Source organism: Gracilinanus agilis, chromosome 1, assembly GCF_016433145.1.
Source record: "Gracilinanus agilis isolate LMUSP501 chromosome 1, AgileGrace, whole genome shotgun sequence".
In the NCBI taxonomy this organism is placed as follows: domain Eukaryota; kingdom Metazoa; phylum Chordata; class Mammalia; order Didelphimorphia; family Didelphidae; genus Gracilinanus; species Gracilinanus agilis.
The window spans coordinates 793453518-793465539 of NC_058130.1; the positions used below are offsets into that span (position 1 = coordinate 793453518).

A 12022-nucleotide genomic window follows, 5' to 3' on the forward strand; every position below is an offset into this window, starting at 1 on the left:
AATCTTTCCTTTTAAAAAATTCATGTATTAAGTTGTTAGATTCTTATTGTGTAAAGGAAATCATGTAGTGGATTGGATCATGTAAGAAATAAAATGGATATAAAAGAATAGATTTAAAAATATTAGTGTACTAAAAGATTTATTGGTAGCCATTAGAAAAATGAAGCCACGTGCCATGCTGAGAGTCAGTTTAAAAGACTCAACATTACCTCTGGCATCATGTTGCTTTAGCTGGAAAAGAGAGAGTGCCAATCCTGGAACTTTTTATTCTTCTCTCTATTTATTACGCTTCCTGCCTATGTGATTATGTAAGCCAGGAATCATGAGAAATGTAGTTTGAAAGACCCCTAAATGTCCACAGAAAGTTTAGATCAGGGACCTCAAAATTAGTTCAGGACCCCCAAATTTCCTATACTACAGTCACGAGGATATAATGGCAGCAGGAAACAGGCAGCGAGAAAGAAATCAGGAGATGCAAGTCACAGCAGATGTCCCAATGCACTGTACCCCGGAATGCTCCTCGAGAGGCCCAGGCAAAATAGAAAGGCAACAGTTGGCTCCTGTGACTTGATGTGTGGGGGTTAGAGGAAGGAGAAAAAGTTTGATAAACTGAGGAAAGAGATTTCACTCTCAGTTTTCTTGCTTGCAGGATTTTCCTATGAGCATGGCTAGGGGACAGCAGAATAGGAAGCTAACTGGAGCAACCAGGACAGTAACTTCTATATCTCTCCTCTTTCCTCCTCTTTTCTGAGGCCCCAAGACATAAGGGGCAGCCATGAGGCCACTGCTCACCCTCCACCCTGATATCCCCAGTATTTGTTTTTCTCCCCAGCACTGCCTCTAGTCTTGGGAGACTCTGCTTTCTTACCTCCGATCCCACAAGCCAGTACACCCACCACCTACAGGCTAACAGTAAAAATGCAAGCAATTTAAAAATAAGGTAAAATAAAATGAAATTAAACATGAATAAAGAACACAGAAATTTATAAAATTAAAGAAAATTAAGGGCAGCTGGGTAGTTCAGTGGATTGAGATTCAGGCGTAGAGATGGGAGGGCCTAGGTTCAAATCCAGCCTCAGACACTTCCCAGCTCTGTGACCCTGGGCAAGTCACTTGACCCCCATTGCCCACCCTTACCACTCTTCCACCAAGGAGCCAATACACAGAAGTTACAGGTTTAAACAACAAAAAAAAGCAAAAAGAAATTAAAGAAAATTGAATAAAATCAAGTTAAAGTTAAAAAAATAAATACACAAAATTAATTTGGTACACTAATTAAGTAGTCCATCATTTCAAAACTTATTGCCTTGCATTGGCTTCTTATTTAACCCTAACACCAAAGTCCAGTTTTATTGTCTTTTAAAATAAACTTAAAGGAAGTATTTTTTTTTTATTATTATCGGGAATGGTTTGGAGTTCTTTAATTTATTTGATTTTGTACAATTCAGTCCTGGGCCCTAGGCTCAGTGCCACGTACCTGCAGTAGGGACCATAACTCTAAAGCCCGCTCTCTTTGCCCTCCCCACCTCCCCAAGTTGGCATTGTTCTTCCCCAATAGCAGGAGCCCCAAACAGAAGAAAGACTAGGGATTTTTCTAAATTTCGGGAACAAAAATAGTAGCTTTTGACCAAATAGTCAATAATCCCCCATCATGGGGAATATTACTATGAAGAAGTCAAGTCCTTTTCCTCAGGGTGTGCCATTGTGTAAATTACTAAGTGATTTAGATGAATCAGGATTTCCCAGGAAGCATTGGATGTCAAGGAAGGAGACAAAGAGGTTGTGCAAAGCCTGGACATTGAAGTCCTTTCCCTGGCCCTACTTTGGCTCTTGTTTTTATTATTTATTTATTTGTTTTTTGGGGGTCCTAGAGATTTTTATTTAATTTATTAATTTATAACATTTCTCCATGGTAATAGGATTCATGTTCTATCCCTCCTATCCTCCCACCCCTTCCCATAGCTCACACCCAATTCCACTGGGTTTTACATGTGTCATTGATCAAGACCTATTTCCATATTATTGATATTTGCATTAAGGTGTTCAATTTGAGGCAATATCCCTAATTATATCACCGTCCACCCATGTGATCAGGCAGTTTTTTTTCTTCTGTGTTTCTACTTCAGTTCTTCCTCTGAATGTGAATAGCATTCTTTCTCATAATTCCCTAAGAATTTTTCTGGATCATTGCATCGCTGCTAGTAGAGAAGTCCATACTTTTAAAGTCTAAAAGAATTGAAACCAATTCTTGGCAGCAAGGATTCCAGAGAATATTTGAACTTGTGGCTCTGGGCATATCACTTTGATGGTTCCACCAAGCTGATTATTACCAATAACCTCCCAGTTAAATCTGAAAAAACTGACACCCAACTTCTTCCCAGCTCACCTACCATGAGGTTATCCTTTATTTTGATCCTGCCATCCTGACTCCTTCGGCACCTCCCCCTAACATGTCCTCATTTCCCAGCCCACCTTTGATACCATCTCTCTGTCCCCCGCTCAGTGGCTAACTTGTGCCCTGCCAATGCTTGCTCTGCTGTGCCCGGCCTCTACCTTGCCCTGCCCACCTTCTCTTTTGTCTTGCCCAGCTTTTCCCTCCCCATGGCCCAGCCTTCCCCTGTCCTCCCCTGGACCAGTTTTTCCTCCTCCCCCTCCCTCTTCCTCCCCTGCCCATCCCACTCCTTCCCCTGTAGCTCTCTCAGTACCTCTCCTCCCTTGTGCTCCATCTCCACCCAGACAATGAGCCAAGCACCAGGAACCCCAGACCAGTCCAATACAGTCCTTTTCCCCCCTCAGGGATGTTCCCACTTATGACAGACAAAGGGATTGGTCAATATTAGACCTCAAACACCTTTTTCTCCACAAGATATTGAGAGATTCAGTGAGAAAACTACTGCCTTTGGTGAGGCATCTGGTGATGATTAAAAAGTTTTAATGTATATTTGGCACATATAACCCAGGTTGGGCAGATGTTACAGAATTGCCTCATGCTCTGTTGATGGAAGGGGAGAGGAACATGGTCCTTTCCATGGTGAACAGGTCCCAAAATATTTTCCAAAACCATGAATCATCACGTTTTTGTTAGATTAAAAAGTTGGCAGAGTGAGGTAATTTACCTAACATCTTGGTTTGTTTGTTTTGTTTTCAACACCCTTACCTTCCATTTTAGTATCAGTTCTGTGTAGTGATTTTAAGGGAGAAGAAGAATGAGGGTTAGACAGTGGGATTTCAGTACTTTGCCCAGGATGACCTAGCTAGGAAATGTCTGAGGGCAGGTTTGAACCCAGGACCTCCCACCTATAAGCCTGATTCAAACTCTTGAGCCTCCTAACTGCCTTCCTAATACCTTGTTTCCATTCCAAATAGAAGATGAGCTAATTGCCTTAGTGTATTCTGAAACTTGTATTCAGGATTTCCAGTTATTAAGACCCCCCCCCCTCCCCTTCCCTCTTCCTCTCCCTCTCTTCCTCCTTTTCTCCCTCCCTTCACATTCCCCTCTCCCCTTTTAATCTTTCTGGTCTTTATCTCTCTTTCTCTTGTCTTTATCTCTGTCTCTTGTTTTTGTCTCTCCCTCTCTTGTCTTCTGTTTCTTGTTTTTCTCTCTCTTGTCTTCATCTCTCTTTTTCTACCTCTGGTCTTTATCTCTTTTCTCTGCCTCTTGTCTTTCTGTCTGTCTTCTTCTCTCTTCCTCCTTCCCTCCTCCTACCTCCTACCATGGGTTTTAGCTAGACGGCAAAATATCTTCTCTTAAATTAATCAAACCTGAGGAGACAAGTGCCCGTGGGAAGTCCTGCCCATACTCTTGGCTCCCTGAGACTGCAGTGCTCCCTAGTGTCCATGTCTCCCCAATTAATCGATGGTGAGAGAAGGGGAAAAGGCCTGGGACTGAACCCTGGTTGCCTGTTAGGACATGGTCGAACATGCAGTAAAAGACAGAGAAGGAGTTTTCTTCTAAGGAGGAGTAAAACCAGAAGAGGGCAATGTCAGAAAGCAAGAGGGAAGATGGTGAACAAAAGGGTCAAGGGCTACCAAGAGGACAAGAGAGATAGGATGACTTCCTTTGGGAATGCAGCTCCTTTACTAACTGGCCCTGGGAACTCGATTCTGTTAATCCTCAGGGTTTCAGTTCCCTCTTATCTAAAATTATGGGAGTAGAGTAATGATCTTCAAGATCCCATTCACCTCTACATTTTAGTGTCCTTCATGGTGCCCTGATAGGAAAACAATAACCTAGATTTGGCCTGAACAGAAAATAATAACATAAGATCTTCACCTCTCTGATTCTAATAGTCCAGTCATTTTCGTCCTGTCTAACTCTGTGTGTCCTCATTTGAAATTTTTTCTTTTTGAGAAAAATAATGGATTGGTTTGTCATTTGCTTCTCTCCCTCATTTTACAGATGTGAAAACAAGCTGCGTAGTCATTAAGCTTCTGCTAATGTAGCTTTGAAAAGCATTGTTGTTCTGCCTTTTATTTTCATTGGAATCTAATTCTTTTCACCTAGGATTTCTTGGCATGCCCTCTCCCATATTTCTGATGATTATTTTTCTGAACTTGAATTTATTTTCTGGAAAGAAAGTGTAATCCCCATTAATGTCATCCTATTAGATTCATCCTAACTTTCCCTGTAAAATCCATTTATCCTGCTAAAAATAGATAAACCATTTCACAATAGATTAACCCTTCAGGCTGTCATAGCCCCTTCTGGCTATCCCACTTAATTTAACTTCAGTTATGGATATCAGAAGAATCCAATGATCTAAGTAAGGTCAAGAGCTAGAAGCAATCTTACTGGACATATATTCCAAGGCCTTAATTTTCCAAATGAGGAAACTGAGGCCCCAAAGGGCATAATAGCTAGTATTTCTAGAATGTATAAAGCATTTTATATGTACTCTCATTTGAGTCTCTCAAAAACCTTGTTATAATTTTCTCATCTTTAGAGGGGAATAAGGAAGAGGCTCAAAGAGATTATGTGATGTACCAAAGATCACACAATTGGGAAGTGTCTGGGGCAGATTTCACAGTCTGGGCTCTTTCAAGCCAACTCCAGCACTACTTCTCTACCTGCCTAAAAACCTCATCATTAGTGAGCAACAGATGGAGGATTCTATCTCAGGCTCTGAAAGTTTTTCCTGGTTCTATCACACTACATTCTAAAATCTCACGTTGTGACATTAAGGGAAAAGAATCAATTCAATGAATCAATCAGTGAACAAATACATGTACACAGATCTCCAAATGTAAATTCAATTTGCTAAGGCCCACTAAAATAAGAAAAAGAGTCTAACTTCAGACAAGAATGCAATTCTGTTGCAGTCAATTCAAAGGCTGTGACAGCTGAGATCAGTTCTTTAAATCAACAGACATTGAGACTGTTGTGCTTTTTTTTTGTTTTTTATTTTTCTCCAGATAACATATTAGTACAATTTTTCACTAACCCTGTTCTTCAGTGATACATCTGTCAGTGGAATTGTTTGTCAGCTCCTGGAGGGGAGAAAGATGGTGAGGTGTGTAAGGGTGAAAAAGGGGTTTTATGGGTTCAATATATTAAAGATGGTCTCCAGAGGATTGAACTATTATCAATCCTCAATTAAGAATAATCTCAAATCAAAATAGACTTATGGAAATTTATTTACATAAGAAGAGAGAGAGGAAGTATGGAAATAAGAATCTCTCCCACTGATTAGTCCAGGTAGATCTTAACCCTCAGCTGAGGGTTAAAGGGCCCGAGGCCCAGAGGTGAATGGAGCAAACTTCATTCACAGAGTCTATAAAAGGAAGTTTCTTAATAGAAGTTCAGGAAGATTCAGTCTTTACCACGTGGAACAGTCTGGGTCAGGAACCAGTGAAGCTCCCTCAGGTCCCCTTCAACAAACCAGCCGCCTCACTCACTCAACTCCCTCTTTTATAGGGGTCACGTATGCATCACTTCCAGTGCCTCCTCCTAGCCTTCGTGTCCAATCACAATAGATGCTTTCTCATAGAAAGCCCAGGGGGGCAGCTCCATTGATTCTGATTCATTACTCACTCTAGCACCGGTGGGTTAGAACCTCCCAGAATTGGAGGTGCTCTCACCTTTGCTGATTAAATCTAAAGATGGGCAGTGTAGACTTAATGGAAAAATATTCTAAATAAATAAATACATTTTAAAAAGTAATAAAAATAATCCTCTTGGCACATTTTGTGATCTGTGTTTTCCTCCATCCTAGGCCTCTCCCTTCCCCAAGAGAGAAGGAAATAGGAAAAAGGATAAATAGGGTAAAAGATATGTGTTATTATATACTACATAGTTCCACAGTTGTCGTGTTGTGGCAAAGACAAACATTCTTACATTGAAGAAAAATTGGTGGATAAAGAAAGTGAAGAATGGCCTCCTTCCATCTGCATTCAGACTTTGTCTGCTCCTTCCATAGCAGAGGATGGGCTTTTTCATTATGAATCCTTTGGAATGGTCCTGGGTCCTGGCATTGCTGATGATAGCTAAGTGATGAACAGTTATTCCTCATACAGAATCCTCTTCCTGTGTACAACCTTCTCCTGGTTCTGCTCACTTCCCTTTCTATCTCTTCATGTAAGGTTTTCCTCTGATCATCTTGTTTCTCATTTCTTAGGCACAATAATATTCCATTGCAATCACATCATAACTTGTTCAGCCATTCCTCATTTGATGGATTGCCTTCAGTTTCCATTGCTTTGTTCCCATAAAAAGATTTACTAGAAATATTTTTCTACAAACATGTCTTTTCCCTGATCTTTGATTTCTTTCGGAATCACCTTATAATAGTAGGTATTGCTGGGTCCAAAGCTAAGCAAGTTTAGATATCTCTTAGGGAAAAGTTCCAAATTGCTTTCCAACAATGGTAGTCTTAGTTCACAGTTCTACAAGCAATGTATTATTGTCATAAAATTTCCCTGTCCTCTTCAACAGTTATCATTTTCCTTTTCTGTCATATTAGCCAGTCTGATAAGTGTGAGGTGGTACCTCAGATTCATTTAGATTTGCATTTTCTAATTAATATTGATTTGTAACATTTTTCCATATGACTAAAGATAGTTTTAATTTCTTGAGCTGAAAATTGCTTTTACATATGTTAAATGAGGAATGCTTTGTAGTGTTATAAAATTGGCTCATTTCTCTATATCTTAGAGAAATGAGGCCTTTGTTAGAAACACTTGTTATAATTTTTTTCTCATCTGTTTCCCTTCTAATCTTGGTGGCATTAATTTTGTTTGTGAAAAAAAAACCCTTTTTAATTTAATGGAGTTAGTTATCTATTTTACATCTCAATATTCTCAATGTCTTCTTTAGACATAAATTTTTCCCTGTCCATAGATCTGACAGGTACACTATCCTATGTTCCTCTCATTTTTTATTGTTTCACCTATTTTTCCAAATTATATGTCCACTTTTACTTTATTTTGGTATATACTATAAGGTACTGGTAGATGCCAAGTTTCTGCCATGATGACTTCCAGCTTCCCCAACAATTTTTGTCAAATTGTGGGTTCTTTATCCAAAAGTTTGGGTTTGGGGTTTATCAAACCCTAGGTTACTATGGTCATTTACTCCTATGTCTTAAGTGTCAAATTTATTGTATCAATCCACTACTCTATTTCTTAGCCAATACTAGATTGTTTTGTTGATTGCTGTTTTATAAGATAATCAGAGGACCAGTACAGTTAAGACACAGTCCTCAAATATTTTCATTAATTCCCTTAATATTTATTTTTTTCTAGTTCTGTGAAATAATTTTTGAGTAGCTTGATTCATATAGCAGCAAATAAGTAAATTAATTTTGGTAGAATAGTCTTATTTAATTAATTAATAACTTAGCAATTATTGTCAAACTCTTTTATGTCATTGCAGTGTCAACCAGCTAATAAAATGGACCTTTCCCTTATAGCAGAAAGCTAAGGGTTCACACTTTTTCAGGGGATCATTGAGCATGAATACCTCCTTTATTTAGGAATACAGCTTCATCTCTATTTTTCATCCACGGAAGGGGTAATGGGAGAAAATCTTACATTTACTAATAATGTATTCGAAACCTTAAGTTTACAATAGTTCATCTGACATTTACTGAATCAGAGTTTGATACAAAACGATTGAAGCAGTTCTTTTTTGTACAAAGTTTCCATTTTTGTTTTTCAGCAGTTATCTTGATGCCAGCCTTATTGGGGAGGGGAGGTTTGTCTGAGAACAAGAGCTCAGGAAAGGATAAAATTCAATGATGACAGAGTCCACTCTTTGATGAGGGTGATTGGGGAAATTTTTTATTTCTTCCATCACACTTGTCCTTCATGGAACTCACTTACTGTTTAGGCCTACTGACTCAGCTCCAGGAGATTTCCTGAAGTTCACCCCCATCACCCTCTCTTCTCACTACTTGGAAGGGCTCCATGTCTTTAAAGGCAGCTGGACTATACAGTGAGAAAAACGCTCGATTTGGAGTCAGGGTGATATGAATTACAATCTGACCTCAATCACTATCAGCGTGACCCTGGGGAAGTCATATCACCTCTGTCTTCCTTAGTACCTCATCTGTACAATGGGAATCCTTATAGCTGCTATCAACTTGAGCTGCTGGGAAGAGCAAATCAAATCCTTTATTTTTATTGCTTTGCCAGCTTTAACATACTATATTGATTTTATTGGTGATGCTTTTATTGTAGAATTATTGTAAGTCACCCTGTCCTCTGGGGACTCTATCAAAATTTAAAGTCAAATAATTTCAGCCCGATACCCTAGGGACTCCTGTACAAATACTTCTTCACCTTGAAAAATGCCTGTGCTTTATTATCTTTTCTGAATCCAAATCCCTTCAATAATTAGTGGTCCCTCCTGGAGCTGGAGTCTTCACCAGGTGGGCAGCAATATCTGAGGATGAGCTTTACGTTATACTTTCCCTGATGAAAGTGTAGTTATATGTTAGCCTACTTCCCTCTCTTGGTGTGTGGACTAAACACAGGAAAAACAACCACGATGAGCTCCTAGTTTGGCCAAACTACATTGAGGGTCACATATATCTTAAAGATTATCTGGTCCATTGTCCTCATTTTAAAGTGAAGGAATTTTAGTTGTAGAGAAGTTGAAGGTCTTAACCTAAGTCATGCAAGTAAGTCTGAAGAAATAAGATTCCGATCCAAGTCAACTCATCCTATCTTTAATTTATAATCTTAGCTTGACATCGATGTGGTTTTAATTACTTCAACTCCTTTCAAACTGTAAAATGAAGCCGTTTTACTATTAAAGAGGTTTCTCTGTTAAGATGCCAGGTGTTGAGCTTTTAGCATTTTTGACTGATAGTTTGGAGGAAGAGTATGGACATGTCCATTGGTACTTTGTGGTAGATGGGTTACAGTTATTGTTGATGAGTTGGTTGTTTTGAACTATTTGGACCCCCATTTCGTGTTGACCTATAAAATGCAATCAGACCACAAATCTAGTCTTTTCCCTTTCGTTTTGGAAGGATGCCTCAGAGGACAACAGAGTTAAGAGTAGACATTTGTCCTTAGTCGAAAATGAGTTATGTGATGGGAGGAGCAAATAACTGACTTGGTGTGAAGACACATATGATTTCATGATGATTTCTGACCATTATCTATACTGAGTATTCCTCCACTATCCATTGCTGAGCATCCGCACTGGGCTTTTCTCTGCTATCAAATTCTACAATTCATCTCTTCAGGCCTATGTGCTGCTCATCCTGCCCCCAATTGTTGGGGTTCAGTGGCTAGAATGCTTATTAGGGAAGATTCTTTTGTCTTGGGCACAGGCTGTTAGCCAATGCAGCCAGCTGAAGAGAGGGCAAAGCTTAATATTTCCCCCAGGCTTTAAATGAAATCTTCTTTAATGTATCAAGAAATAAAGAAGCATTTATTAAGTGTATACTATGTTAACCTGTTTCTGACAATGAGTCATAACCCTTCCTCTTATACTTAAAGAATAGAAATTTCTATGTTTTTGTCTGATTGGTTTGCACTTGAAGTTAAGCAAGAGATGCTGATCTGGACCATATCATTCTCTTTATTATGGATGCCTGTCACTTGGAATCTGCTTGGCTTTGAGGCTATATTTGGGCATTTAGAAACGTCTTTGTTATTCTCTAGTTAAATGACTTCTAAGACCTTTTCTGCCTTTCATAGTCTATATTTATGTCAATAAGTAGTGGTACACGAGGGGAATTTAATTGTAAAATTCAGCAGGGATTCTAGTATAATCACGTGTTTGATGGAAACCAGAATTATGTACAGAAATATTAAATACTGAACCACTCCCATATCAGATCATAATCCCCTTCTACACATAGCTTTACATTATACTTGAACACATAAGTAAAAGAAGCTGCCATAATCATTTCTTAAACCAGTGATGGGCAAACTTTTTAAAGAGGGTCCAAAGGAAAGGAAATGCTCATCTGTCAGTCTGTTTCTAAGGCAATTCTTTTGAAGTTTCATTGTATTGTATCCTACTCATTTTATTCGTCAGTTTAGGAATAATGTCACCTAGCCCAATAGAACATTTCAGGGGGCAGCATCTAGCTCGCGGGCCATAGTTTGCCCATCTCTGTCTTAAACCATTCACTCCTTGCCTATTATGACTCTGTCCATGCTATCTGACTAGGTTTTGCCCTGGATAGAGAATACTTATCTAGAGTCAGAAGGACCTGAGCTTTAAATTCACCCTCAGACAGTTGTGTTACCTTGGGTAAATCACTTAATCTCTAGCTATCATTTCTGTAAAATGGGAATGGCTCCCAGAGTTGTTGTGAATTATAGGGATGTCTACCACACATGTCTCAACACTTCCCCTGTGCCCCTGTGGAATGAGTGATGATAACAGTTTGTCTCAATGTCCATGAAGGTGGCCATTGCAGAAGAAATGGAGTGGATAGAGCTTGGTCAGACATTAAGGATGCTGAGGTTATCCACTGCGTTCTAAGCCATTACCAGTCATGCTAACTTTTTGTCTTGCTTGTCTGGTGTGTTATTGGAAATTTTGGGGTCTTTGAACTACATTTCTTATGAGCCCACTGCCTTCCTGTCATTATGCACTGACATAGACAGGAGGATAAAACTGAGGAGCTGGCATTCCTCTTGCTCTTTACTTCCTATGACAGCATGATAGAGCTAGGAACAGCAAGGTGTTTGAACAGCCTAGGCTAGCATGGCACATGGTTTCATTTTCTAGAGATTACTAATAAATCTTATGAAAACCATAATATTTTTAAAGTTATCATTATAGATTAATTTTTATTTTTGACAATAATTGTGACCAGAAGTTTGCAAAAGGAATTCTCAGTTTTTCAGATGGATTTTCACCCCACCCCAAGAACTCGGAAAGAACTCCATACTCTCCAGAGATGCTGGCCTAGTTCTGCCATTTATGTGTTTTTGTTTTTTCTCTTTTTCCCGTTTTCCCGGACACCTGGCTACTTTCCTTTGAGGGGCTTTTCCAGGAGCTCTTGGCTGAAAGGGAAAAGCCACTTCTCTTGCCGATCCTTGCTGCTGCTAATACAGACTCCTGCTGATAATTCCAAGCTGCCTGCTGTTCCTGATCTCTTTGTCTGCTGATCCAGGCTTCGCCAGCTGCCCCCCACCAGCTTCTCCATGGAAGCAGAGCTCCTGCTGCTATTCTTGCTGTTCCCGATCCCAGACAGTTCTTAAAGACCCTTGCTGTGGCTGGAGCTGCTGTTGCTACTGATTGGAAAGTATAAATCCCTCCTTTTTATTAAAAGTGCGTACTTGATGTTCTGCTTTCCTTGGAAGCTCGGGTGTGTTTCCTCTTAGGCAATAATTAGCCTCCTAAAAGGTCTTTTACCTGAGGAGAGCTCCTAACTCTAACTCCTTGTCCACATGGCTGAGATAGCACACAGGCCCTAGTGGTATACCTGAAAGGGGAAGGGGAAAGAAGTCTTCCAAACAGGAAGTAGAATTGCAAGCATGGCTCACTCTATAGAAGAGTAGTGCATTACCTATTTCAAACAGATATATATATATATATATATATATATATATA

General features: G+C 39.5%; 1 protein-coding gene across 1 annotated transcript in view; it reads left to right on the top strand.

Moving 5' to 3' along the window:
• Positions 1 to 12022, top strand: part of LOC123230511 (zinc finger protein 345-like) — a 78063-nt gene that overhangs the window by 27074 nt on the left and 38967 nt on the right. The window contains exon 8 of the mRNA XM_044656649.1: positions 489 to 490. Coding sequence (XP_044512584.1) covers positions 489 to 490 — 2 coding nt within the window. The remainder of the gene's footprint in view (positions 1 to 488; positions 491 to 12022) is intronic.